The 26826-nt window shown below is 41.9% G+C and overlaps 1 protein-coding gene across 6 annotated transcripts in view; it reads right to left on the bottom strand.

Annotated features, from left to right (window-relative positions):
• Nucleotides 1-739: 739 nt before the first annotated feature.
• The window catches only part of OXR1 (oxidation resistance 1), an 830701-nt gene continuing 804614 nt past the window's right edge, over nucleotides 740-26826 (bottom strand). For all 6 annotated transcript variants that reach the window (XM_073632143.1, XM_073632145.1, XM_073632144.1 and 3 more), the window contains 3 exons: nucleotides 23572-23667; nucleotides 15835-15908; nucleotides 740-8555 (listed from right to left, as the gene is read on the bottom strand). In XM_073632143.1, coding sequence (XP_073488244.1) covers nucleotides 8420-8555; nucleotides 15835-15908; nucleotides 23572-23667 — 306 coding nt within the window. In that variant the 3' untranslated portion in view covers nucleotides 740-8419. The remainder of the gene's footprint in view (nucleotides 8556-15834; nucleotides 15909-23571; nucleotides 23668-26826) is intronic.

Raw genomic sequence — 26826 nt, 5'->3', positions numbered from 1 at the left:
GTACACTTTGAAAGAGTTTAATGGATTGGGTGCAGTTTTTCCTGGTGTTGTCTTTCATACAGCCTATCACCTGTTTTCCTTTCACGTCATTGGAAGGTGCTCTTAGAGATGTCAGCTCATGAATGCTGCAGCTGCTTTACCAATCTCTGTACTGTATATAGATCCACCTGCTGAAGATTTCCACTCTTCATTTAAAAGGAGCATGTCCTGAACTGACTGACAGCCAGGAACACACTGGCTCATATAAGGATACATAGTATTGAGTATACAATATGTAGGCTCAAGTCAAAATTCTGGGATTTTATACTATGGTGCCATTTATTTTATTTAACCTGTGGTATACTATGGTGTATATTAGCTACAGGGTACATGGAGAACTACTTCTCTAGTGCATTTAAAATAATTCCCTCATTCTCAATTTTCTGTGATTGAATCTTATCCAAGAACTATTGATGAGGGGAAAAGCTTTTGGGGTTGATTTACTAAAACTGGAGAGTGCAAAATCTGGTGCAATTGTGCATGGTAGCCAATCAGATTCTAACTTCAGCTTGTTCAATTAAGCTTTGACAAAAAAAAAAAAGAAGCCGATTGTTCCTAAGCACAGATGCACCATATTTTGCACTCTCCAGTTTTAGCAAATCAACCCCATTGACTGTACTATGAGAGTAGTCAGCAAGGAATGGCAAGGAATCAGTCAAAGCAAACACACACACACACAATAAAAATCCCAGACTTCTGGTAATATTGTACATGTATTTATTTTCTATATATATTTATACATATATTTATAATCATATCACTATGACCTTATAGTACTTAAAATCCATTACAGGATTAGTAATAGTCTTAATCCACAAAGACAATAATAGTGCTGTGGAAGACCAGAGGGGAGAGAGGCCAATATATTTACATTTATTCTACATACCAGATCTAGCAGGAATATAGCGCTATGTACACAGAAAGGTTATGCCCTGTATATCTATTCACATTCAGCATTAGCACGGTACAGATAAGGTGTCTTCCCTTTGTTTCCAAAGCATCAATTTCTTTTTGGATTTTTTTTTTTTTTTTAAATGCTCTCACACAACCTAAAGGTTTTCAGGTGCTCTACTTGTAACCCAGATCTAAGCCTCCATGAAGTACGAATGATGAGGGGTACCTTCATGTGCATACATTTATAATCAACACATATGCATGTGATTATATATATATATATATATAGAGAGAGAGAGAGATATCTATACATATACATACACACACACACATATACATACCACAACACATTTGAATATACACGGACTTAAACGGCAAACAATGTTCAATAGCAAGATTTCCTTCCAAACATATAACATGACCAAGTCCTATTGATTACATTTTCATACTATCACAATAGATATCCCCATTCACAACTATTTGCCAAGATGCGGGTGTGGATGCTTCCATGAAAAGACACCACTATGGAGACACCTTTATGATCATGTAAATATGAATGGATCTAGCATTTCAGAGCAAATTATAAACACAGTAGTGTATATTCAAATAAGCGTGGCAATATTAAAAGTTAATCTATAGTATATATGTGTGTGTGTGTTGATTGTAAATTTACCCTGACACCCTTTATCATTACTACTTGGTGAATGCTTACCTCTGCAGCATGGTGGCACTCTAGGACTAGTATAAGTGTCACCTTCAATTCCCTATTATATAAAACTGTATAAGCTAACCCAGATCTAGGCAAGCAACATCCAGCTCATCAGACCACATCTATAGAAGTGTACTTTGAAAGAAAGACCAGATCAGATTCATGTTTTTAAGCATTAGGGTCTGGTTGCGTAGCCAAGAATTTCCTGCTCTACCGTACCACCAGAGATAGCTAACAAGTGCCTGTGACTTAGCCATACCACTCACATAGTCCGCTACAACAGGTATACAGGAAGCATTGTTAGGTAGCAACATTTCCAGTTTGCCCCCTGTAACAGGAATCAACCAGGGGGCAAATCTACTCAGGCTGACCCAAGAGAGCACCACCTGAGGCAGGACATCTTGCATGGCAACAAAAAGTTCTTTCTTCAAGCTGTTACATGAAGCATATGGTCTTCAAGGCTGATCAGTGTGGGTTGCATTCTATACTTGCTAGACGTGCAACATTTTCAAATTACGCTTTTGAAAATCTAATAGGTACAAGTTAAAGAACATCCAGCAATTAACACAATTAAATAAATAGTAGGATTGGTCACATCTGGATGAACATTTTGCATTGTCATGTTCTCTAGTGGAACTTAAGCCTGACAAGTATTTTTCATCTAGCCATGTTTGCAGGCCTCAAGGTCCTTTACCATTGCTTTAGTTCTTGTCATGGACTTTTAGGCGACATAACTAATGGTTGTCACACTAGCAATTCTGTTGCTGGAGAGAACGTGCCAATGACAAATTTGCTAACCAACCATTCACCACCTTCTAGTGTCACTCCTTGCTGATTGGACCAGTGAAATGTCACGCTATGGCTGTAGTGAGATTCTGTGACTTTTTGGCCAGTGAGGAAGTGACATTCACTAAGAAGGGTATCACCAGCAGCAGAGTCACCAGTGTGACAAGGACCTTACACAGGTTCTGGCAGTGGAGAAAACATGCATTGTTCAGGGACAGTGTACATGAGTTTATAAGCGAAGTTTGAGCCAGTGCAAGATTCATTTGTGCTTTGTCTTTTTTCCTCTATGCATGTAAAGGTGGATGCAAGGAAAATGGTTGGTAAACATATTCCAAATGTCTGTTACCATTTTTGTCTTGAGGGCCACAGCTGGGACCATTAGCCTAGGCAATGCTTAGACCCCATTCACACAGGGGCAACACGACTTGCAGGTCGCCTCAGCGAGGCGACCTGCAAACGACTGCCCGGGCGACTTGCAAGACGACTTCTGTATAGAAGTCTATGCAAGTCGCCCCCAAAGTCGTACAGGAACCTTTTTCTAAGTCGGAGCGACTTGCGTCGCTCCCCTTAGAACGGTTCCATAGCACAGAACGGGAGGCGACTTGTCAGGCGACTAGGTCGCCTGACAAGTCGTCCCTGTGTGAATGGGCTCTTAGAGACCATGCAGTTTTTTTTTTTATCATAGTAACCAACAAAAGCTCTGTTCATGTGTAACCAGATAAGTAGGGCATATATGCCAGACTTATACAGTATATAATTATGCAAATGTATTAAATAATTATAAAGCCATAACCAAGTATCTTAAGAAAAATGAAAAGAGGGGGGCCTCCATCTGCATGTAACTCATGCAAACAAGCATAAAATATTGGTAAGGTAATGCCCTCACATCCACAGAAGAAAGGATCAGCATTTCATGCATAGAATAGTTGTCATCCATAGCAGAGATTGGCAGACAAGCGGCTGGCATGTGCAGAGTTCGGTCAGGAAGCTGCGGGTTAGATGTGAAGAGAGCATCTATAGAAGCCGCCGTACAAGCCGGGCTGCTTGAGCTACAGCGGATCTCTTCACACCTACCCAGCAGCTTCCTGGCCGAACTCTGCACATGCCAGCCGCTTGACTGACGATCTCTGCTATGGATGACAACTCCTCTATGGATGGCAGGCTGATCCTTTCTTCACTGGATGTGAGTGCATTACCTTATCAATATTTCATGCTTGTTTACACTCAGATGGAGGCTCTCTCTTTTTGTTTTGTCCTTTCTTTGCATTAGGTTTTCTCAAGACATTTTTAGGGGAGCTGTCACCTTCCTTTGAGTGACTGTTATATTGACCTCATCTTCTCACCCAGCACTTACCCTGTTGTTTTCTGGGGGGGGGGGGGCACAGCAGCACCATAGTTTATATCTTTTCTGTTGACACCAAATATCTTATCTGCATAATGTAAAGAACATGCACTTTAAGGCTAGTCAGACAGGTTGCTTTTAGTATCTGATTTTAACAGAGCCTTTAATCTGTAACAGATGCTTTAACATTTGTCACTGTGAAATCTGCCGGCATACCATCGGATGGGTCTGCTGACAGATTACACACAGAAAAGACACTACATGCCTCTTAGCAAAATTTTTCTCACACTAGCCAGTCCCACTTGTGCTAAAAATTTCTAGGGCAAGCTCTGTGGCCTTGTTACATGGGCAGGAAATGCACCTCTACATATGATTGGACCTCAAAACTCATATTGCGTCAACTGTCAAGAGATTTTTGATGCTCTAACTTTAGGGAAAGTTTGCACAAATTTCAGATATAGATCTTCATAACAGAAGCATCCATTTCCTGTGCTAAATTAAAATCTGATACCAGCAAACCACAGGTTTTCATGTGAATTAATCTTTGCGTTTGTGAGTGTGGTCAGTAATCTTCTGGTATCATTTCTGACATGTCTCCCCTAGACTGGTGTGACCAAGGCCTCATTTATATTTGCAAATGAAGCAGCTCTTTATTGGGGGGACCTGATCAAACAAAGGTTTTAAAAACATCGGTTTCACAAGTGCCCGAGTATTTTTTGGACATCACAGTGAGGTTTTTTTGCCCGTTCAAAGGGTTAATGCACATTTCAATCTGGAACCAATTCACAAAGGCTAGGGCAGAACGAAAGCAAAAGCTGGCGCAATTTTGCAATTTGAAAAAAAACAAAACAAAAAAAAAAACACTTGTTTGGCTGCCGAGAACAATTTTTTGTTCTTGTAATTCAGCGCCTCTCCTGAAGTATCTCCATTAATAAAGACAATGGTCCTTGAGCCTGGATTCATTAAAGTTATTGTCCATAAGGAAAAATCTCTCTCAGCTATTTTTTGTTGCTTTTACTGCACACGAACCAAATGGCAACAGTACAAAGTTCACTATCTGATGACAATTACAAGATTTGCCCGACTCTGACCTTACTCTTGTTAGCAGTCTCAGAGGACCAGCGTTTGGAAACGCAGATCGAACTCAGACTTACAACTCCCAGAACTCCTTGAAAAATCACGATGAGAAGACTGCAGTAGATGAACAGTTGCTGCCCATATCTGAAGCCTACATAAGCCATTCCCATTTGGCTTGTACTCGGTTCCAAAAAACAAAAAAAACAAAAAAATAAGTTAAAGTGCTATAAGCAAACCCGTCAAATGAACACGTTTCTATAAGAACAACTCTACGTTTTTCAACATTAAATTTACAAGATAATATACAGGTTTATCAAACAGCTGAATCTTCAGCACAGAAAAAATAAACGCACTGTCACACTGAGAACAGCAACTGTACTCGCATAACACCGAATAGAAGCTTGGTAACTGAAAGTGTTCTGCTGAGCCGTTATTGCACAAAGGCTTAGATTTCTCTACAATACAGCTACCGATAGAACCTAGACTTGTTTTATTTTTCTCCTCTGAGGTCACATGACAGATTGCATATTCCACAAAAAATACAAGTTACAATACTGTCTACTTATTGTACACATCAACCATTTTGATTGGGTACTAAAAAGTACAACAAATATGCACCCGATACAAAACTACAATAGACTTTCCTGCGTGTGGTAGTCCCCCGCTGTCTAGAAACATTATGTATGGTATGATTAACTCATCGCGTTCAGATCTCTGAACCAAAATACAAAAATAATGAATTTTAATGCTCCAAGGCCATTAAGCAGCGATATTTTGGTATGGGCAGGCACCAATGGGCGGCTTCACCTGCCTTTCCCTGGTGTAGTTTGTGTCTCATCTCCAATGGAATCACCTTCTCATGACTACTATTCTATATTTTGGGGAAGCACTATGCTATCATTTTGTTTCATAGGCAGATATGGAAATCATTTGGGGTCCTCATCACTAGAGTACTGTGGAGTTAAAAGTAAACATGCGATTTAAATTATCAGCAACTGGTCAAAACGGATTACTCCATTCAGTGCAAAGTAACAGACTCTCTTGATATCCAAATAGCAAGAATGTTTACATATGGCACAAGAAAGGGATTATAGAGACTGTCCACATATACAGGGGGGAGTCTAAAAATATATCCAAAAGTATACAGATCAATTTATTCTGTATCTCAAGTTCATAAAGTTCCATAAATTGCCATTAATATTGCTTCAGTGGGCAGCTCCTCCTCAGACAGTAAACAAATCTCTAGAAACACAAAAGAAAAGACCAGGGGGCGCCAACTAAGTGCAATATTAGTGTGCATTTAATTGGATAAAATGATTAGCCAAATGCAAACTCACAAGTATAAAAATAGAGGAAGCTCATCTACAACCATATGGGTGTAATGTGGTTGGTCCGCCTAAATGTTGCAGCTGACAGCTTTGTCAATGGGGAAGCCGGTTCTGCCGATCCCGGAAGTAGGAAGAACCACCCTGGAGTGCAGGAGCCAGATGCAACGTCATGTCGGCCGGCCAGCCTCTTGCTATGGTAACGTGTTTCTACTATTGGCTCCTTTCTCAAACCAAACCACAGCAACCGGCCAGTCCGCTGCATGACATCGCATCTGGCTACTGCCCTCCAGAGAGGTTCTTCCTACTTCCGGGATCAGCAGAACCAGCTTCCTCTTTGACACGCACACTGTCAGCTGCTACATTAAGGCGAAACAGCCAAGTTACACCCATATGCAGGCAGATAAGCTTTCTCCATTTTTATCCTTGTGAGTTTGCATTTGGCTGTTCATTTTGTTCAATTAAAAATTGACTATTGCACTTAGTTGGCACCCCCTTGTGTCTTTCTCTTGATATCCAACCTCGATCCTACTGCCTAGAGTCTTAGTAAAATGATCTGTGTGAGCTTATTGTCTGAGCTCACATGGGCCAAAGGACTAAGGATATAGGTCTAAGGCCTGATTCACACATATGCATTTCCAGTGCTTTTTACATTTTGCAGATTTGCACTACACAACATGTTCCATAGAAAACCATGTTAGATGGACCGTAGTGCAAATCTGCAAAATGCAAAAAGAACTAAAAATGCATAGGTGTGAATCAGGCCTAAGAAACCCACCATATCAAATGTTTGTGCCTAGAACCTTGCTGTTCGGGTAATGAGCACTGCATCATGGGAGGAAGATTACTTTGTGCCCCATATGTGGGCTCTAGCTTGGAAATTAGGTGACAAGGGAACACAGAATTTGTTAGTACCAACAACAGAGGGTGGTCTACCAGAAGAGATTTTTTACTTTGCCCTAAATGAACAAAGTTAACCTATATTGGGTAATACGAGGCTGCCATTGCTCCACTTATTCTGAAAATGCTAGTTTCCTGGCCATCATGTTAAAATTAATGGATTTGAAACTTTAAGACACACACTCAGAGCAAGTAGGCAGGTCAGGAGATCTTACTTCATGCTTACATTCCTAATCTGCAAACTTGCTCTGAGTCAGCACCACAGGAAGGATTAAAGCCACCAGCATGAAAAAAAAATAAAGGGCAGACAGCTGTCATTTCCAGGAGGGCAGCAATTACAGCCCTCTCCCAGGTTTATCTCCCTATAGCTTTCCTTTGAAAAGGTATATCTACATAAAACAACCAACGAAAGCATATTCTCAACATTACCTGCCGTAAAGCAAGTTCCCTCTGAAACAATCCTACCACCAGATTAATAAGAACCCCCATGCTTCCTGAAACTTACTTGTAAACATCTGGATACTGTTACAAAGCTCCTAAAATACTTTTATTATTGAACAGGTAAGTAGTGTTCTCGGATTCACCTGCAGGCAAGCGAAACATCTGACATTGCAGCTCCTAGCTTATAAAACCAAAAAAAGAGGTAAAAACATTCCTGGGATAATGAGTCAGAGTTTAATACCTGGGGTTGTTTTAATGAAAGACCCTTGAAAAGCCAAGCTAGGGTTTCATGCTCCTTTGCAAGTTTCTCCACTATATATTATGAAATAAACTGGACAATAACACAGTGGGAGGATGACAACTTCAATGGGTTGTTAACGAGGAAAGTTTGGCCATATTGAATATAATTGGCAGGTCTTGTTACTGGAGTCACTGAGATCAAAGAAGGTGGATAATTCAACAAATAAGTGCCCACCTACGACTAAAATATACCTTCTGAGTGGAGGTATCCTGTAAGTCGGTAAACCCTGGCTCCTAAAAAATACCTTTCTGGGGGAAGGTTTAAAACAATACAACAGCTGTTATAACCTCACAGCTGACCACATGAAGATATCTGCAGTCTGCTTGTGATATGTGTCCTTCTACAGCCTTCTAGACTTGAGCCGGTGACAGAGAAAGTGACAGAGTTACGACAGTCATCAAAAACGTACAGTTACAGCTTCACCCAATATTCATGTCAGAAAATAGATATAACTACCGAAAAAAATAAAAAATTACTATGGTTAAATATTAACAAAAATACAAATATATTAAAAGGGTATATATTAGTAAGCCGCAGTACATGGAGTCTCTCCTCCTCTCTTCTGTACAGGGTTGAGGAGATAATTCTGTGCTCTATTTACATATTTACTCGAATGCCCAAATTTCAATGTCTTGGACAATGAAATCTTCTTTCTTAGAAAGTATAGTATTTTCAAAGGTTTTACACGAGTGACTTCTCCCATGGTAGAGATCTCCGTCCAGCCACAGCGCAAACTCTCCTCTGAAAGAACAAGGAGACAAAAGTAAGTGACCCTTAAAATTCAGGTGGTCATAATTAAAAACACAAAATTATAAAGAAATTTCCCGAAGTTTTACCCTTAAAGCAACTATGTCACCAAAAAAGTAAAAAAAAAAAAAAAGTTTTTATCTAGCACCCTGTAAAAGGGAAAGATATTTGTTAGTCCAGCCACCCACATCTCCGATTTTGGCTCTTTTGCAGGGGCTCCAAATGAGGAACCTTCAGCATCCAACACTTCTGCTGGTCTTGGATACCTGCGTCAGCCACTGCAGTTCCAAACACCGGCTGCTACATCTATGCGGTGTTCCTGCAGGCCAGCAGGTGGAACCACAAAACTCAATATGGGGGAGGTCACAGGCACTCAGTGGTTTGCTGGATGCCAAATATTCTTCAACCAAGATCTCTGTGAGAGAATGAAGATCAGAGACATGGGTAGTGGGCCAGGTAAGTATTATAACTCTTTTACAAGGGTTTTTTTTCACAACAGTAATGCTAAAACAGCTCATTTTAAGGCTACATCTTCCCACACAAACAACTGGAGCGATATTCAGATGAAATTCTGACTTACAGAGTCTATTTTAGAACAGACTACATCTGTTCTTTATCCACCCTCACCGCATCTAAAAACGAGCACTTTTTTCTGCTACAAACCTTAAAAAAAAAGTATACTTCAGTCAATACTAACAAAACCTGGAATTGTACCCCTAAAGAAAACAGGAGAGGGCGCCAACATCTATGTGTAGAGGATATATTGAAAAAAAAAAAAAAAGGTGTAAAAAAGGATTAAAATGCACTCGATATGCAGTTGTTCTCCTCATGCATGGGCAAGCCATCTGTGGAGCCTGGGGTTAGCGCAGAGTTTGGCAGGAATGAGGCTGAAAGGTGCAGAGCTATGCCAGGAAGCTGATGGTATATGGTTGAAGCGGTCATCCGGCGTGGAATGCAAGCAGGCTCAGATGTGGCTAGGAAGCTTCCTGGGTAACTCGGCTGCCCACGCAGGGCTCAGCTCCACTTCAGCTGCGGTCGGAAGGGTTCGGCTGTGATGTCACATAGGGGAGCACTGCTATGAGTTTAAGGGCAGACTCTACCCTTTTATCAAATAAAAAGCCTGATGGTCCCGAAACGTGTAGCCACGCCCCCTACGTGATGTGGGACGTCACAACCCTCCCCGACAATAAAACACAGGAAGGGGCACTTTTGTCACAGGTATTTTCAGCTTGGAATAGAACCTTCCCCGACAGCAGCCAAAGTGGAACAGAGCCCGGAGCGGCTGGCTGAGTTACCCCAGAGACTTCCAAGTCACATGTGAGCCTGCTTGCTTTCCACACTGGATAACAGCTTTGGCCATATACCAGCAGCTTCCTGGCACAGCTCTGTCCTTCCAACCGCATTCCTGTCAAGCTCTGCACTACCCTGTGTCTTCACTTAGATTATGCAGCTATTCTCCTTCTGCAGTGAGTGCATTTAACCCTTTTTGCTCCTTTTTTAATAAATCCTCTACACCTAGATGTTGGCGTCCTCACCTGTTTTTTTTTTTTTTAACATGTGCGCAATAGGTTACGCAACACCTTTTTTAGAGGAGCTGCAAAAATCTGCCCCTTTTTCTTTAAAGTGACATTATGGATTGAATTGTCAACATATCACCATATTGGTTTCCCATTTCTCATGGAATTGTACCCTTACCTGCCTGCTTAACAGACAGTTTTGCTAACCTGTTTGTAATCCAGGAGGTCTTCAAATACATCCACTTCAGGATCCTAGCTGTCTCACATAATGAAAACCTCATTTATTTAATGCAGAACTAAATCCACCGGTTTGACTTTATCTCAAAATGGTGACATTTCAGGTATCCCATGTACATTACCTGTCACAGCTACTTGTGCCCTCCACTGAACTGTCAAGCCAATAAATGGCTGGTGTCATAACGGATTACATGTGCAGCACCATAGCAGTTGCAATTCAAACAGGGCCAAGATGGCATCTTCCTTGGCAGTAAAGCATAGGAGGTTTTAGTTCTGCTTTAAGTGTCAGTACTAAGAAGTTTTTCACAGCCACCAGATTTAAACCTGATTTGGAAATTTAAATCTAACTGCTGATAGACTAAACAGAGAAATGCCTCAGGAAGCAGACACTCACTGCATATGTGAGAAGCTCTGTGCAAACTCACTGCAGTAGATTATAGAATAGTTAAAAAAAAAAAAAAATGAAAAATTCATTTCAGGTATGTATTCTATGGCTCTCAACCTCCTCTAAATCTTGACATTCCTTTTTCTTGCTGTGGTGATCTGACTTATTGGAGAGTGGCTACATTTGTTCTCCATAGTCCTACTCTATGTAGGATTGTAGCCTTCCTCTCTCTTGCTCCCTCCCTGGGATGGAATTTGTAGTGTGTATAGAGCAGTGGAAAGGAATGGTTTGGGAGCTCATGGAGAATGTTACAAGGAGGCAGAAAAACACTAACAATTTCATTAAAAATAGTTTAAATGATCATAAAGTAGTGGATGTGTATGAATTATTTTTAGGCTCCATTCACACCTGGGTGTAGCAATTTACTGGTGTTTTTCGGGCGTATTTTCATAAAGTGTTTTTAAAGCGTTTTAGAAGCGTATTACAAGTGTTACACAGCTTAAGGCGTTTTTGTTTAGCCAATAGAAAGCACTAGGGGGAGGAGATGGAGAGGAAATTAGGGGTGGAGAGCTGCTGTTTGAGCAGAAAACGAGTGACAAAACGCTCAAGTCAGGCATTTCTATTAAAGCTTATAGGGCCAAAAACGCTTGTAATTTGCCAAAAAGAAGCGCATGTACTTTTTTTTGAGTGACAGACATTTTGCTTCAGGCGACAAAATGCTCAGAACAGGGACCATTGAAATGAATGGGATTTGGCTTGTTGAGCATTTTAGAGCTACAAACTTCAAGCAGAAAATTGCTCAGTTGTGAACGGGGTCTAAAGGATATAATTTAATGTCACTTTAGGATAAAGGAAGTGGACCTTCTGACTTGGACAACATTAGCAGTTCACCGACTGGTTTCCCCTGTTGGTGGGAATAGTATCTATGCCTTAACCGCTTGCTGACCAGCCGCCGTCATTCGAAGGTGTACAACAGCCGCTTTAAGAGCAATGGCAGGTGCACAACCCGCGGCGTGATGCCGATGCCTGTGGCTGCAATGTCCGCCACCCACCCGCGATCGCTCCACAGAGAGCCATAACGGGGATCTGTCAATGTACACAGACAGATCCCTATCCTGTCAGGTGAGCAGAGAGAGATAGTCTGTTCCTAGTGATCAGGAACAGCGATTTCTCCACTCCCTGTCAGTCCCCTCCCCGCACATTTAGAAACATCTTAGAAACACCTTCCTAGGGAACACTTAACCCCTTGATTGCCCCCTAGTGTTAACCCCTTCCCTGCCAGTGTCATTTATACAGTAATCAGTGGCTATTTTTAGCACTGATCGCTGTATAAATGTCACTGGTCCCAAAAAAGTGTCAAAAGTGTCCGATCTGTCCGCCACAACCCCCGCAAAAAAAAAAAAAAAAAATTGCTGATCACCGCCATTACTAGTAAAACAAATTAAAAAAAAATTAAAATGCCATAAATATATCCCCTATTTTGTAGACGCTAGAACTTTTGTGCAAACCAATCAATATACACTTATTGCGATTTTTTTTTTATTGGCCTAAACTGATGAAGACATTTTTTACATTTTTTGGGGGGATATCATAGCAAAAAAGTAAAAAATATTTTTTTGTTTATAGCGCAAAAAATAAAAACCGCAGAGGTGATCAAATACCACCAAAAGAAAGCTCTATTTGTGGGAAAAAAAGGACATGAATTTTGTTTGGGTATAACGTTGCATGACTGCACAATTGTCGGTTAAAGCGACGCAGTGCCTGACCTGGTCATTAAGGGCTAAATCCTTCTGGGGCTGAAGTGGTTAAACAAGTAGCTAGCGGGCGTTTCACAAACTACAATTAGTGAAGGAACCTTCTAGCAACTTGTTTAAAGTGATATCGCTCCAACTAGGGTCTGTGTTTAACCTTCTCAAACGGGAGCTGAATGGTGCTTGTGGAGGCTTAACACTGCTTGTGGAAAGCTTTGCAGAAGCTTGCTATAAGTGCTGCTTTAATAAAAGCTGAAACTGCACAAGCAAGTCCTAAAAGCCTGTTAGGCGAAGTCTTTGACACTTGGCTGCAGGAACAAGCATGCAAAGACAAGTTTACACTTCCTTTCACATAAATGGTATGCGGAGTCCCTGCTTAACTGCTATAGCGCTATAGTAAGATTATTTGGCTTGTCTGCTTTCAGTTAGAAAGGGCACATCGCCATCTAGAGGCCTCAAACCGATACTACAATTTACTTTTCAGAATGGACCAGATTTTTATTTATTTTTTTACATTCTTGTTCATGCAAGTAGAATGTGGTCATATATACAACTACAAATATTAAACAAGCACTAAAATATCTACATGTATGAGACAAGTACAGTCACTTGTCAGCTAGGTACTAGGGCATCACACAAAATACACACTTTGTTCTTAGTTTATTTTTTAACTCAACTTCATGGCTATCCATGGGAATTATATGCAAACATGAAATTTTAAATGCAAATTTTTTTTAGTACCCATCATTTTACAGCAGGTTGCACAGTTGTTAGCACTTTGGCCTTGCACTGCAAGGATCATGGTTTCAAACCCAACCAGGGACACAATACCTGCATAATGTTTGTATGTTATCCACATGCATTACCACTGGGTACTTCAGTTTATTTCCATATTCCAAAACATGGAGGTAGGTTATTGGGCACCTTATCAGACTAGTTTCAGTCTATGTACGTGTGTGCCGGTATGCGTGTGGCAGGCACAGAGGTTGGTCTGTGCCAAAAAAGTGGATTGCAAATCCAGTGACTACCTTAACAGACCCTAAGTGAGCAATGCCTTGGCACTGATCATATGACTTGGTCCCAGATGGATGCCAATTTGAGCATTTTACAAAATATATAGCCATCTCAAATGCATTTACATTCAGAGAGTAACTAAATAACCAAGGATTACTTCTTGAGTTTAGGTTATTAGTCCATTTAAACTTGTACAGCAGGGGCAGGGAACGCTTGAGAGACGGAGATTTACTTGAACACCACCAATGAAGTCAAAGTTCACCCCCCACAAAAAAAAAAAAAAAAAAAAAAAAAAGCAAGCCCGACCTTTTGTTTAATTTTTTGATAAAATATTTTTACTCAGAACTAAAATAAAATTATTACTACAAGAGTGACGGGTTTAGGAGTGCTCTTTACGCTCAGAATGCAGGGGTCGGGAGTGCTCTTTACGCTCAGAATGCAGGGGTCGGGAGAGCTCTTTACGCTCAGAATGCAGGGGTCGGGAGTGCTCTTTACGCTCAGAATGCAGGGGTCGGGAGTGCTCTTTACGCTCAGAATGCAGGGGTCGGGAGTGCTCTTTACGCTCAGAATGCAGGGGTCGGGAGTGCTCTTTACGCTCAGAATGCAGGGGTCGGGAGTGCTCTTTACGCTCAGAATGCAGGGGTCGGGAGTGCTCTTTACGCTCAGAATGCAGGGGTCGGGAGTGCTCTTTACGCTCAGAATGCAGGGGTCGGGAGTGCTCTTTACGCTCAGAATGCAGGGGTCGGGAGTGCTCTTTACGCTCAGAATGCAGGGGTCGGGAGTGCTCTTTACGCTCAGAATGCAGGGGTCGGGAGTGCTCTTTACGCTCAGAATGCAGGGGTCGGGAGTGCTCTTTACGCTCAGAATGCAGGGGTCGGGAGTGCTCTTTACGCTCAGAATGCAGGGGTCAGGAGTGCTCTTTACGCTCAGAATGCAGGGGTCGGAAGTGCTCTTTACGCTCAGAATGCAGGGGTCGGGAGTGCTCTTTACGCTCAGAATGCAGGGGTCGGGAGTGCTCTTTACGCTCAGAATGCAGGGGTCGGGAGTGCTCTTTACGCTCAGAATGCAGGGGTCGGGAGTGCTCTTTACGCTCAGAATGCAGGGGTCGGGAGTGCTCTTTATGCTCAGAATGCAGGGGTCGGGAGTGCTCTTTACGCTCAGAATGCAGGGGTCAGGAGTGCTCTTTACGCTAAGAATGCAGGGGTCGGGAGTGCTCTTTACGCTAAGAATGCAGGGTCGGGAGTGCTCTTTACGCTCAGAATGCAGGGGTCGGGAGTGCTCTTTACGCTCAGAATGCAGGGGTCGGGAGTGCTCTTTACGCTCAGAATGCAGGGGTCGGGAGTGCGTTTTACGCTCAGAACGCAGGTCTCCGCTGATCACAGAGACAGAGGAGGCTGGAGGGAGAGGGAGAGAGGGGACCTGCAGGCAGTCGACAGGTGGACCGCAACCGATGGGTTGTCGACCCCCGCTGTACGGATTTGACTCTACCCCCCCCCCCCCATCTGTAAAGCTTAAAAATATAATTTAGCGAATATACAACTACATTTTAGATTAAAGGATAAATTCACCTTTGGAACATGTAACATGATCAAGCATCTGCACCCCGCACCTCCGATTCCCACCCCTTCCTGTGACAGTGGGTAAGGGATCTTCTCCCTGCACCCGTTGTTGCGCAGAGCCCCACATCATTCATTCACCGTTTCCTGGTGAGTACTCTGGTAGTTCATTGATTTTTTTTCCGGCTCTCAAGTAACTGTCTGCCCATATGAGGGATGGGAAGACAGCTATGCTAAGAGTCTGCAGGAGCCTGGGATCAGCAGAATGAAGGTACAATGCTCTGCAGGCTGCTTTTAAAAAGCCCCTTTTTTACTTAAAAAAAAAAAATTTATTTTTTTTGTTCAAAATGTGAACTTAGTCTTTAAGAGGTAAGCTCCCCTTCCAACTTGCCTTCATGGGTGATGAGCTGCCAGTGTCCACGCACCAGGTGTTATGATCCGGGGATCTGAAATCCCTACCCTTCTTCCCCCTCTTTCTGTGGGGCTTCTGGGATGGATCAGAGAACCTGATTGGTCAGCGCCAGCATGTGACCGCTTTGACTAATCCAAACGTCTCTGAACCGTTCTGGAAGTCCTACAAAGAATGTGGAGAAATGCAGTTTTTTTTTAAAATCCCCAGACTGCTATATTGCCTTTGTGGGCACTGACAGCTAATCACCCAAAGAAGGTAAGTGCTGCAGGGAATGGGGGGTGAGGCGGGTGTAGAGTATAGGTTTACCTTTTCATTTTTTCTGAAAATATGAATTTACACAAAAATGATAATCCCATAAAGAGGATTGTAGCACATTATTGGTACAGTACAAAGACACTTACCCTCCTCCACCGAATGCTAGTGAGTCCATATCACCTTTGATAAAGAACATATTATCTCCTGTCCATTTAAACACCTAGAGAACAAAAGAAAACATTTATAAGCTGAATGCCTCCCCTCCTATTATACAGTCATATGTTCCAAGAACTACCAATCATGTCATGTGATATATGTTCACTATAATTCCTATGGTCACAAGAAGATTTAGTTCACATAATAATAGCGTACAAAGTTCAAAGAGATAGACTATTTTACATTGCTAATAAAAGGAGACTGAAAAACAGGAAGCGGTCTTGCTCTTATTTTCCATCTACTGGAATGTGAGTAAAGATTACAAGGTTAAATATTCATGATTACTGAAGTATTACTGCACTAGTATATCAGTGTGCTCTTTCTGGCAGGCTACATGTACAATCATCACTGTCAGGCAGAGCTACCTTTACCATGGTCATCCTATACGTCCGAGTCCCCCCCACTGGGTGTCATGGTTCCTCCTACTCTCCACTGAGTCCTGTAATGGAGGTAGTAGTCAGTGGGAGGATCCATGGCGCCCAGTGAAGGACATACCTTTTGACACTTCTAGACCATGCTTGTGGCTCCACCAAAGAGCAAACGTTTAACTCTATATCTGCCAGATAAGTATTCAACTTTTCACAGGATGGCTGTGTTTGCATTTTGTTATCCTAGTGATATGGGCACTGTCAGTGGCGAGACATTCTTTCACCTGGGGCAAAGACTCAGTGACCCCCCCTCCCCACTGCCGCGAGAGAGGTTCTCCATCCACACACCCTCAGCCCCCTGCCCAGAGAGAGAAGTTCAAGTGTAATAAATAAGCCATAGAATGAGAGAAAGCCAGCCCATCATAGGCACCTGGTGACTTCTCTGATGAGTGCAAACCTTCCCATTCAGAAATCAGTGTGAGAAGAAAGGTGAAACAAACAGCAACTTCTTCAAAAAGAAAGTCTTCCCCTTTAAGGCCCATTTACCTTTTCAAGGGCAAAAGTACATCAATATTTGAACCGTGCTGCTACCTTGAAGAAGCGATTACATAGAAGGAATACAGGTCCCAGCAATCCAAGCGTATAGGACTCTTATTTTACATGTAAGAGTCCACAGCTGTAGGTGAGAGTGTGGGAACACAGGAAGGGAGCAGAGCACAGAGTTTTCTGCATGAATAGGAGATGGCACAGCACCACTAAAGATTGCACCATTAATATGTTGGTGTACCATAAAGAATTTGAACTGGGGCACCGATTATGCATGAATTGTATGTTTAGCACACACTGTATTTAGTTGTAATAGACAGAGCTTTGATTTTGTATACTTGTTTATGATTACCGGTGGATTTGCCGTTCTGATGAGAGGACCAGCACCATTCTCTCACGAGGATCTATTTTGTGTGGGGTTTTAAGTCCTCAATGCCACTTCTCAGTTGCCCTTTAAACGGCTTTAATGCCTGGGTGGCAGTGCAGTATCTGCATCATGTGACCTTTGTGGGAGCCAATTGGGAGTCCATGCTTCTGAGTTCTGATCAAAAGCCTTGACCAAGAATTATCAGCAACAGCTTTGTCAGTGTGCTGAGAGCATGCAGTAAACGCGTTCCAAGCAAACAAACCTCATGCCTCCATGAATGTATCTGTACCGTGGCTGGGCATTAAAGCCCACCTTTCCTGGCCCCACATATATGCATTGCATGGTCTGCAAGAGGTTAAAGCATTAATTTGCAGAAAATAAACAGAAGGCATAAAATCCCTAGACTTCTTAAGTTAGGCTGTATAAACATGTCAAGAAGAGATGGGGTTTCCCATTTTGATTAGGCACTGTAAACCTAAATGTGTTCTAATTAAGACCTAATTTATACAGGTTGTAATCACCAGGGCTAATCATGGCTGATTAAGTGTGCTGATGAAGCCATATATTCTCCAAACAGCCCATCATGGAGCCAATGTCTGTGTATTGAGCAGAAATAAATAACCCAGGATAAGTAGCAAACAACAGACTACGTGCAAATGTGTTATGAAATAAGAGGGCTGAAGTAGCAAATGTGGAGGTGTCAAAAACCATCTGTGTTACCGCTAGTTGTCCATAACATTCCAGCTGTCTCTCTCGAAATGAGGGTTAGGAAATCACAACTGGGATCAGACTTTTTCCTGCTGACTACTTCAATCAAAATTCTGATGAACAGCTGGAAAGCCATTGGGCATTACAATCCAATTCTCTCAATTCTTTCCCAGTATGTGGAACAGGATAAAAAGGCAATGAAGCAGCAATCAAATCAACTCAACTGGGAATTTTTGGTTGTGTTAAAGAAACAGATCACAACTAACCCATTGAATGCAGAAAACAGGTACCAACAGATCTCTACATATACTAATAAAATCTTTAGTCACTGCGTCCAAGGGTATGCAAACACTGACGTTAAAGAAGGTCAGTGCAATGGGGGCACCAATGAGAGGTAACTGTGTCCAATTATCTGGGGTATGTTTATGCTCCACCTTTTCCCAAAACAGGACTTGAGTTCAAAGGACTCTTGGGGTTTTTGAAGTAGGTTTAGTCACAAAATGATCTATCTTCGGTTTCATATGTTCATCTTGTTATAGTTCTTTGTTCAATCTTCTCATTAGATGGATTCATTTTAGAATTTTAAAGCCCACTTTGAACTTTTTTTTGTCTACGTTTTTAACATAGAGAAGGGAGTGTTTTCTCTTCTCCCTACTCTAGTATTGTACAGTTTACTTCTTAAAGGCTCAGTCCACCCCATGTGAAATTTCAGTTATGGGTGAAGCCTGGCAGACTAAAGCATCTTATATGCTTCTTATAACATCACTGCAATGAAATCTACCTTGCAAAGTACCAACTGAATCTGAAGCGTTCAGTGTTCCACTCACCTTGACATGGAGAAAATCAAGTAGAGAGCCCTGACCTTAACACAACTGAACACTTTTGGGTTGAATTGGAACACGGGGTTTTTTTTTTTACTAAAGGCAAATACACTTTGCACTACAAGTGCACTTAGGAGTGCAGTCGCTGTAGATCCGAGGGGTACATGCAAGGAAAATTAAAAAAAAAAAAAAAAGCATTTTTGCTTGTACATGATTACATGATAGAAATCAGCAGAGCTTATCCTCATTTCAGATCTTCCCCTCAGATCTACAACGACTGCACTTCCAAGTGCACAGTAGATTTGCATTTAGTTAATCAACCCCTTAGTTTTCTTGCTCAACATCTGACTCCAACATTATAAATGCACTTTTGTTGGAATGGGTACAAGTTCCCACAGATACATTCCAAAATCTTGAGGAAAATCTGCCCAGAACAATGGAGGCTGATATAACAGCACAGGGTGGGAAGGCATTTATCAATGCTCAGTTTTGGAATGTGCAACAAGTGCATAATGTGGTTGTTAGGTGTCTACAAACTTATAGACAACCCTAATTTCAAAAAAGTTGGGGCACTGTGTAAAATCTACATAACAGAATACAATGATTTGCAAATCTCATAAATCCATATTTTATTCACAATAGAAATCATATCAAATGTTTAAACTAAGAAAATATACAATGTTAAGAAAAAAATAAGGTAAATTTAAAATTGATGCCAGCAACACGTCTCAAAAAAGTTGGGACAGCGCAACAAAAAGCTGGCAAAGTAAGTGCTACCAACAAGGAAGAGGTGGGAGAACATTTTTCAATTAATTAGGTTAATTGGCAACAGGTCAGTAACATGATTGAGTATAAAAAGAGCATCTTAGAGAGAGCAATGCTGCATACACACGGTCAGACTTTCCAACGGGAAATGTTCGATGTGAGCTTGTTGTTGGAAAGTCAGACCGTGTGTATGCTCCATCGAACATTTGCTGTTGGAATTTCCACACACCAATGTTTGATAGCAGGTTCTCAAATTTTCCGCCAACTTCACTTGTTGTCGGAAAGTCCGATCATGTGTACACAAGTCCGTCACACAAAAGCTCACGCATGCTCGGAATCAAGCAGAAGGAGCCACACTGGCTATTGAACTTCCTTTTTCTCGGCTTGTCCTACGTCTTGTACGTCACCGCGTTCCCACGTTCGGAATTTCCGACGACATTTGTGTGCCCGTGTGTATGCAAGACAAGTTTGAGCCAACATCCTTTGGAAAAAATCTACCTTTTTTTCCCCGGAAATTCCGATCGTGTGTACGCGGCATTAGAGTGTCTCAGAAGTAAAAATGGGTAGAGGCTCACCAATTTTCATCCAAAAAATTGTTGAATAATTTCAGAATAATGTTCCTTAATATAAAATTCCAAAGGCTTTAAATATATCATTATATGCAGGACATGTCATCATCAGAAGATTATGAGAATCTGGAGAAATTTTTGTGCACAAGGGACAAGGCAGAAACACAATATTGAATGCCCATGATCTTCAGGGCCCTCAGATGGCACTGCATAAAAAACAGGCATGATTGCGTTATCGACATCACTTTATGGGCTCAGGAATACTTCCAAAAATCACTGTCTGTGAACACCGTTCGCCATGCCAACCAAAAATGCAAGGTAAAGCTCTATCATGGAAAAAAGAAGCCCTAGCTGAACATGATGCTCATTTAAATGGTCTGTTGCAAAGTGGGAAACTGTTCTGTGGTCAGACTAATTGAAATTTGACATTCTTTTTGGCAACCATGGGTGCTGCATTCTCCATACTTAAAAGGAGAGGGACCTTACAACTTATTATTAGCACTCTGTTAAAAAGTCTGCATCTCTGATGGCATGGGAGTACATTAGTGTGCATGGAATGGGCATCTTGCCCATCAGGAAAAGCACCATCAATGCTGAAAGATATATCCAGGTTTTAGAGCACCATATCCTCCCATCTAGATGACATGTTTTTCAAAGAAGGCCTTGCATATTTCAGCAAGACCATGTTAACCTGCATACTGCATCTATGACAACAGCATGGCTTTGTAGTAGTCTGGGTGCTTAACTGCCCACCTGTAGTCCAGACCTTTCACCAACTAAACTGCTTAGCGCATCTTGAAACATAAAAACACAGTAAAGACCACCCAGGACTGTTTAGTGGTTTGAATCCTATATCAGGCTAAAATGGGACAACATTCCCCTCTCAAAACTCCAGAAACTGGTCTCCTCAGCCTGTAGATCATGATCAACCAGTAGATTGCGGTTAGGTAACTGGTAGATTGCGGTCTGGGCTTGCTGACCGGCCGTTCTAGAGCATCAGAGTGCAATGCAGAGGGAGTACTTGCAAAGTTGGAGCTGTAGTAGGGAGCATGAGCCACATAAGCTACTGCCTCCTCTGTAGTGCTGGCTCCTGTCCCATGCAGAGTAATACCAACTGCACTCCACCTCTTATCCTGGCTAGTGGTCTCCAAACTGGTGCCAGCAGCAGGAAAGAAGAGATCTTCAGGCCAGTGTGAAGCAATAAACTAGGCATAATAGTATAGGGCTGCTTTCACACCGATATGCTGTGGTTTACCCGCACTGTGGGTGCAGTTCAGAGTACCTGCAGTTTTTTTGCGGGTTTGCTGCGCTTAGCCATAGAATTCTATTATATCCTGCAGGTTTGATGCATTTTCTGAAACTACACCAAAACTCCTGAATGCAGGAGTTTTGGTGCGCTTTCAGAAAGTGTACCACACCTGCAGGATATAATAGAAGTCTATAGCTAAGCGCAGCCAAGTCAGGAAAGTCGCAGATGCACTGCGCTGCACCCGCTGTGCCTGTAAACCGCAGCACATCAGTGTGAAAGCAGCCTTATTAGGGGGCTGAGAACAGTAAAGCTTATTTACATTTGCAGTTTGGGGGGTGGTAAACACCATAGTTAAGATGTGTTTTTATCACCACCACACCCCATTTAGCTGCAGTGGCCAGGGGTGTACACATATCACAGCCTCAGCAGAAGTTAAACACCCTGTCATGGTTGGTGGGTGTAGCACCTGTCAAGCATGACCCATTCAAGTGAATGAGGCCACGCAGCAAGTGCTGTGCAACCTTGTGCTTTAACCCCTTGGACCCTGCAGAAGCATGCATATGAGGGGCACTGGCAGAGTGGCCCCATTTACTTGAATGGGTCCTGATTGGCAAATGGTAGCACCCACCAGAAGCAACAGGGGTTTTAATTCCTGCTGCGGCATGTGTACACCTTTGGCTGCTGCCTCAGCAACTAAAGGGGGTAGGGATTGGGGGTGGTAAAACTGTGACTTAACCGCAAACGTTTTACCACCCCCTAACTTTATGTGTGACCAATCCCTAAGGCTGCCACTGTTGCATTCAACTAAGAGCGCATTCACAAGTGCAGGAGGCACTGCTGATACTCTGAAAAGCAACCCGAGTGTGTTTAACAGGAAGTGAAATGTTGCCTCCTCACCACCTGATTTAAACCTATGATTGCCATGCAATTGCGACACGGTAGTTACGGCACTTATTTGTTTAATTCAGGTGCGAGAAGGTGACACAGGGCAACACTGTGCCCAGTGATCTTTGACTTCTCCCATGTTGTTCAGGTAGATCTCCACCTCTTTAAGGTTGCCCACCCATGTTGTAAAAGAAGACGGGATGCTACAACCATGGTAAACTTAGCCCCATTCAAACTTTTGCTGCCACTAATTTCAAGTTTATCTTATTATTTTTCTTAAAATAGTCAATTTTCTCAGTTTACACATTCAATGTGTTTTCTATTTTCTATTGTGAATAAAATAAAAGTTTATGAGATTTGCAAATCGTTGCATTCTGTTTTTATGTAGGTTTTACATGTTTTGGAATTGGGGTTGTAGTATACCATTCTTTTAAGGGATTTCTGCAAACTGGTTAGAATAGTATTATTGAAAATAAAATTTTGGAATTTTGAAGTCATATCATCCAATTAGAAACAATGCTAGAAGCAATGCGGCTTCACCCTCCCTGGCAGATGACAGGCAAAGATCTATAAAGCATTTCTCCTTTGCTGACTCTACAATCCCACTGGGTAGTAGGCGCAACGGCAAACACACAAACATAGGTCAAAAAAAAAAAAAATTTATTATAGCCCCCATATTGGGTTACTCACCAGAGGTAGATATAATACAGGCTCCTTATCAAGGTAATCGCTGGGGGATCTGTCCGTAAGCTCCTCGTGCGCCGAGTAGACTGGATGTCTCACGCTGTGGGGAAACTGAGCTTTCTGGGACCTGTGACGTCAGCACCCCTCGTACTATCTGCGATATGCTGCGATCCATCTTGGATTCTGGAACAGTGAGAGGGCTTCATAGGACTTCCCCCACCCGCAAGCTCCGTTTCCCCACAGCGTGACACAACCAGTCTACTCAGCGCACGAGGAGCATAGGGACAGACCCCCCCCACAGTGATTACCTTGATAAAGAGCCTGTAATATATCTAACTCTTGTGAGTAACCCAATATAGGGGCTATAATAAATTGTACCTAATACTACACTTAGTGGCGCTTCTTTCCCTTCTTTTCGACTCTACAATCCAAAGAAGAGGCCTGCTATTGCCCAGAAGCCCTTAGTCTCTGCATTTGTTTCCAGAGTTTTCCCTGGAGAAGAGGTACAGCCATTTGTCTTCAGAGGGAAAACAAAAATTGGGATTTCATTAGTAGTGGCTAAACAAACCTTCACTGCTGGGCTCTCCTGTATTCTGATAGAGAGCAATGAGTCTATATTCCAGGCAGCGTGTCCACCTGGGAGACCATAAATAAGAGAACAGGAAAGCAAGCAATAGACAGACCTATTATGAAGAATCCACTCACCTGAAAGTCAGGACAAAATGTAAACAGGAAAGTCTCCCCAGTGCCATAGAAGCAATCACTCACTTTAAATGGCTCTGATGCTAATGCTCCAAAAATCTGTAAAAACAGAAATAATCACATTGCCTTCTACGTTATATATGAATTACCTTGTTTTAAAATACAAAATTATGCAGTGGATGTTGGCATAGGACAGAGATGAGCCCCTTTCTTTCACCAACACCTATAGGATGTCCCAGATAAAATCTATGGTCAGAGGTTTCATTTCCCATTAGTGAAAATGAAAGTAGTTATAAAGCGTTAAGGTTTTTTATACCTTAAAGTATAACTAAAAGCAAAGCTCTTTTTTTAGTTTTGGATAGAGTGGAGATGGATTAGAACGCTTGTCAGTTTCTATTGCTGTCTGAACTCCCATTAAGAAGATTCCCCCTCTCTATTTGTCCTTTTTACCATTACCAAAGTGAAAGTAAAAGAAAATCACAAATTTTGGCTGTCCCCAGAAAAGTAATAGAGGGGAAATCTTCCACTTTGTGGGATGGGTAATGCTCGGGACACCCACTTCCTGGCAGAGAAGGCCCTTCTCAGGCTTCCTTGTGTTTGTGTTCCATCTCGCTGACACTGCCAAACTCGCGTCGGGGGCGTCATGATGTGTGACGTGGCCATGCTCTATGTTATGGGACGTTGTCGCACCATGCGACGTGATGCTGGAGGACTCCAAGGTGAGGGAACGTGTGACGGCTTTGCACTGTCCCTCCCTCTCACTGCAACAGCTGATTTCAAGATTGGATATCGATCCTCTGACAGGTGTATTTAAATCGCTCCCCAGGCCTCTTTTAGATGCTGTGGGAGCGGTCAGCCATAGGAGCACACTTCACTCTCCAGGTCGGTTTATTATATTTTATTTTACCAAGTAAGGCATATGCCTCCCTGCACCAGATATGTTGTTTGAGTTGCAGGGGCAATCACATGCCTCAATTCCTGATTGTTTCTTGGATACTTTTCCATAGCACCCGATTCTGATACATATATAATTTTTTATATTATATATAGCAGTACTGGTCCAGTGTTGGTGGTTGGCCTACATTTCGGTCCCACCATTTTTTGAGTCCTTGCAGTGAAGCAAGCCCCGGTTCCTCCGTTTGGTTAGTCTGCTTGGTGGATTGAAGGGATGTGTGCCTTTATGATCAACAAATATTCCTGACCAGGCCAATCTCCTCAGAGACATGCTCAATATCATATGTTTGCCATGTGAGTAAACTAGTTCATGTTACAGGTCATGTTTTTGCACTGCAATGTGTGTTGTTTAGCCGAATGATTACTGATATGATCAAACTATTATCAATGTTAAATTTACTTGTATACCTTCTTTTGTAGAAATTCTATTGCGATCTGAATTAACATAAAACCTCTGAAGAACTTTCAGTCCGTAACATGTAAGGTATTATATACACGCGATCGCCGCCATTCCTTTCTGCATCAGGATAGTGACTTAACTATACAATTGTAATATTCAGGGTATTAAATATGGCTTTCATGCTTTAAATGTATTGTTCTTATATGTATGCTATTGACATTTTGTAATAAAAATGTATACTTTTTTAATCTGTCTATTAACGACCCTGAGGGGTCCTTCACCGTACCTTTGGCACAAGGTGTTTCTTCTATGGTAAACATTATATATATATATATATATATATATATATATATATATATATATATATATATATATATATATATATATATATATATAGATATAGATATATATAGAGAGAGAGAGAAAGAGAGAGAAAGAGAGAGAGACCCTAGGGAATAAAATGGTGGTTGTTGCAACTTTTTATGTCACACTGCATTTGCGCAGCAATTTTTCAAACGCAATGTTTAAGGAAATTTCCTAAATTAAAAAAAAAAAAAAAACACTAAAGTTAGCCCGATTTTTTTTTTTTTTATTGTGAAAGATGCTGTTCCATGAGTAAATAAATAGATGATACCCAACATGTCATGCTTTAAAATTGTACACACTTGTGGAATGGCACCAAACTTCGGTACTTAAAAATCTCCATAGATTTTTACAGGTTACCTGTTTAGAGTTACAGAGGAGATTATGGAACATAGGGCATGACAGGTCCTCTTTACAGGTCTATAGGTCTCCAGATCTTGCCTCTAGGCTGGAAAGCCTGAAATAAAAAAACAAAAAAACGATCTCGGCTTCACAGCCGAGGAAACGGCAGTGTTTACATCTGCCGAAGCCAGACTTGACGCCATATCCTCACGCTTGGCCTCCAAAGGTCATGGAGGCCCCTGGGGACCATCTGGTCTGCATTATTCTCTATTATAAACAGCCCCCACCGGCCAATTCATTCTCCGGCTCGCCGGTCGCACAGGAGGGGACATACAGTGTTGCATGACCGCGCAATTGTCATTCAAAATGTTACAGCGCTGAAAATTGGCCTGGGCAGGAAGGGGGTGAAAATGCCTTGCATTGAAGTGGTTAAGGTAAAAAAAAACTTCAGCCTTTAGAACCACCTTAATTAATGCACAACAAGTAACTAGTTGCAATAAACAATAAAAAGTGTTTAGGTCCTTCTGTATGTGGGATATCTATGCACATGCATCAGCTCTAACAGACCTGCCAATCCGCATAGTTATTGTTCCTCAGTACAATAATCTATATACAGTATAGGTACAATTAAAGTGACACTAAACAATATCCGTATTCTCCAAATATAATGCATACACGTCAACTACCTAATGGTTCTGTAATCTATTTTTCATTAAATGGATTCTTAAACTGGAGGGCCACCCTGAAAAAAAAAAAAATCACCAAAAATCCTAAAAAAATATAAAAAAAAAAAAAAATTTGAAAAAAAAAATTTTTTTTAAAACTTACCTAAACCCTTGTTGCTAGGCAGTCTTCCTAATCTGCCTCTTCCTTTTCCACGGCGTCTTCTGCTCCTTGGTGAGCAGCCCCGTTGTCTTCTGGGAACTGTGTGTGTTCCCAGAACACCACGGGGCCATTCACAGAGCGCAGCGCCGCTTGTGCGTGCGCAGTAGGAAACTGGCAGTGAAGCCGCAAGGCTCCACTGCCTGTTTCCCTTACCTAGGATGGCGGTGCCGGGACCCAAGAGCCGAGGGACGGGTCGGCCCCAGGCGGCCGACATCGCAGGCACCCAGGACAGGTAAGTACTTATTTAAAGTCAGCAGCTACAGTGTTTGTAGCTGCTGACTTTTAATTTTTTTTTTTTTTGTTTTTTATTTAAG

The sequence above is a fragment of the Aquarana catesbeiana genome, linkage group LG05, assembly GCF_042186555.1.
Source record: "Aquarana catesbeiana isolate 2022-GZ linkage group LG05, ASM4218655v1, whole genome shotgun sequence".
NCBI classification, from domain to species: domain Eukaryota; kingdom Metazoa; phylum Chordata; class Amphibia; order Anura; family Ranidae; genus Aquarana; species Aquarana catesbeiana.
The sequence above is the reverse complement of the archived record's forward strand: the minus strand, read 5'-3'. Positions and strand labels throughout refer to the sequence as shown.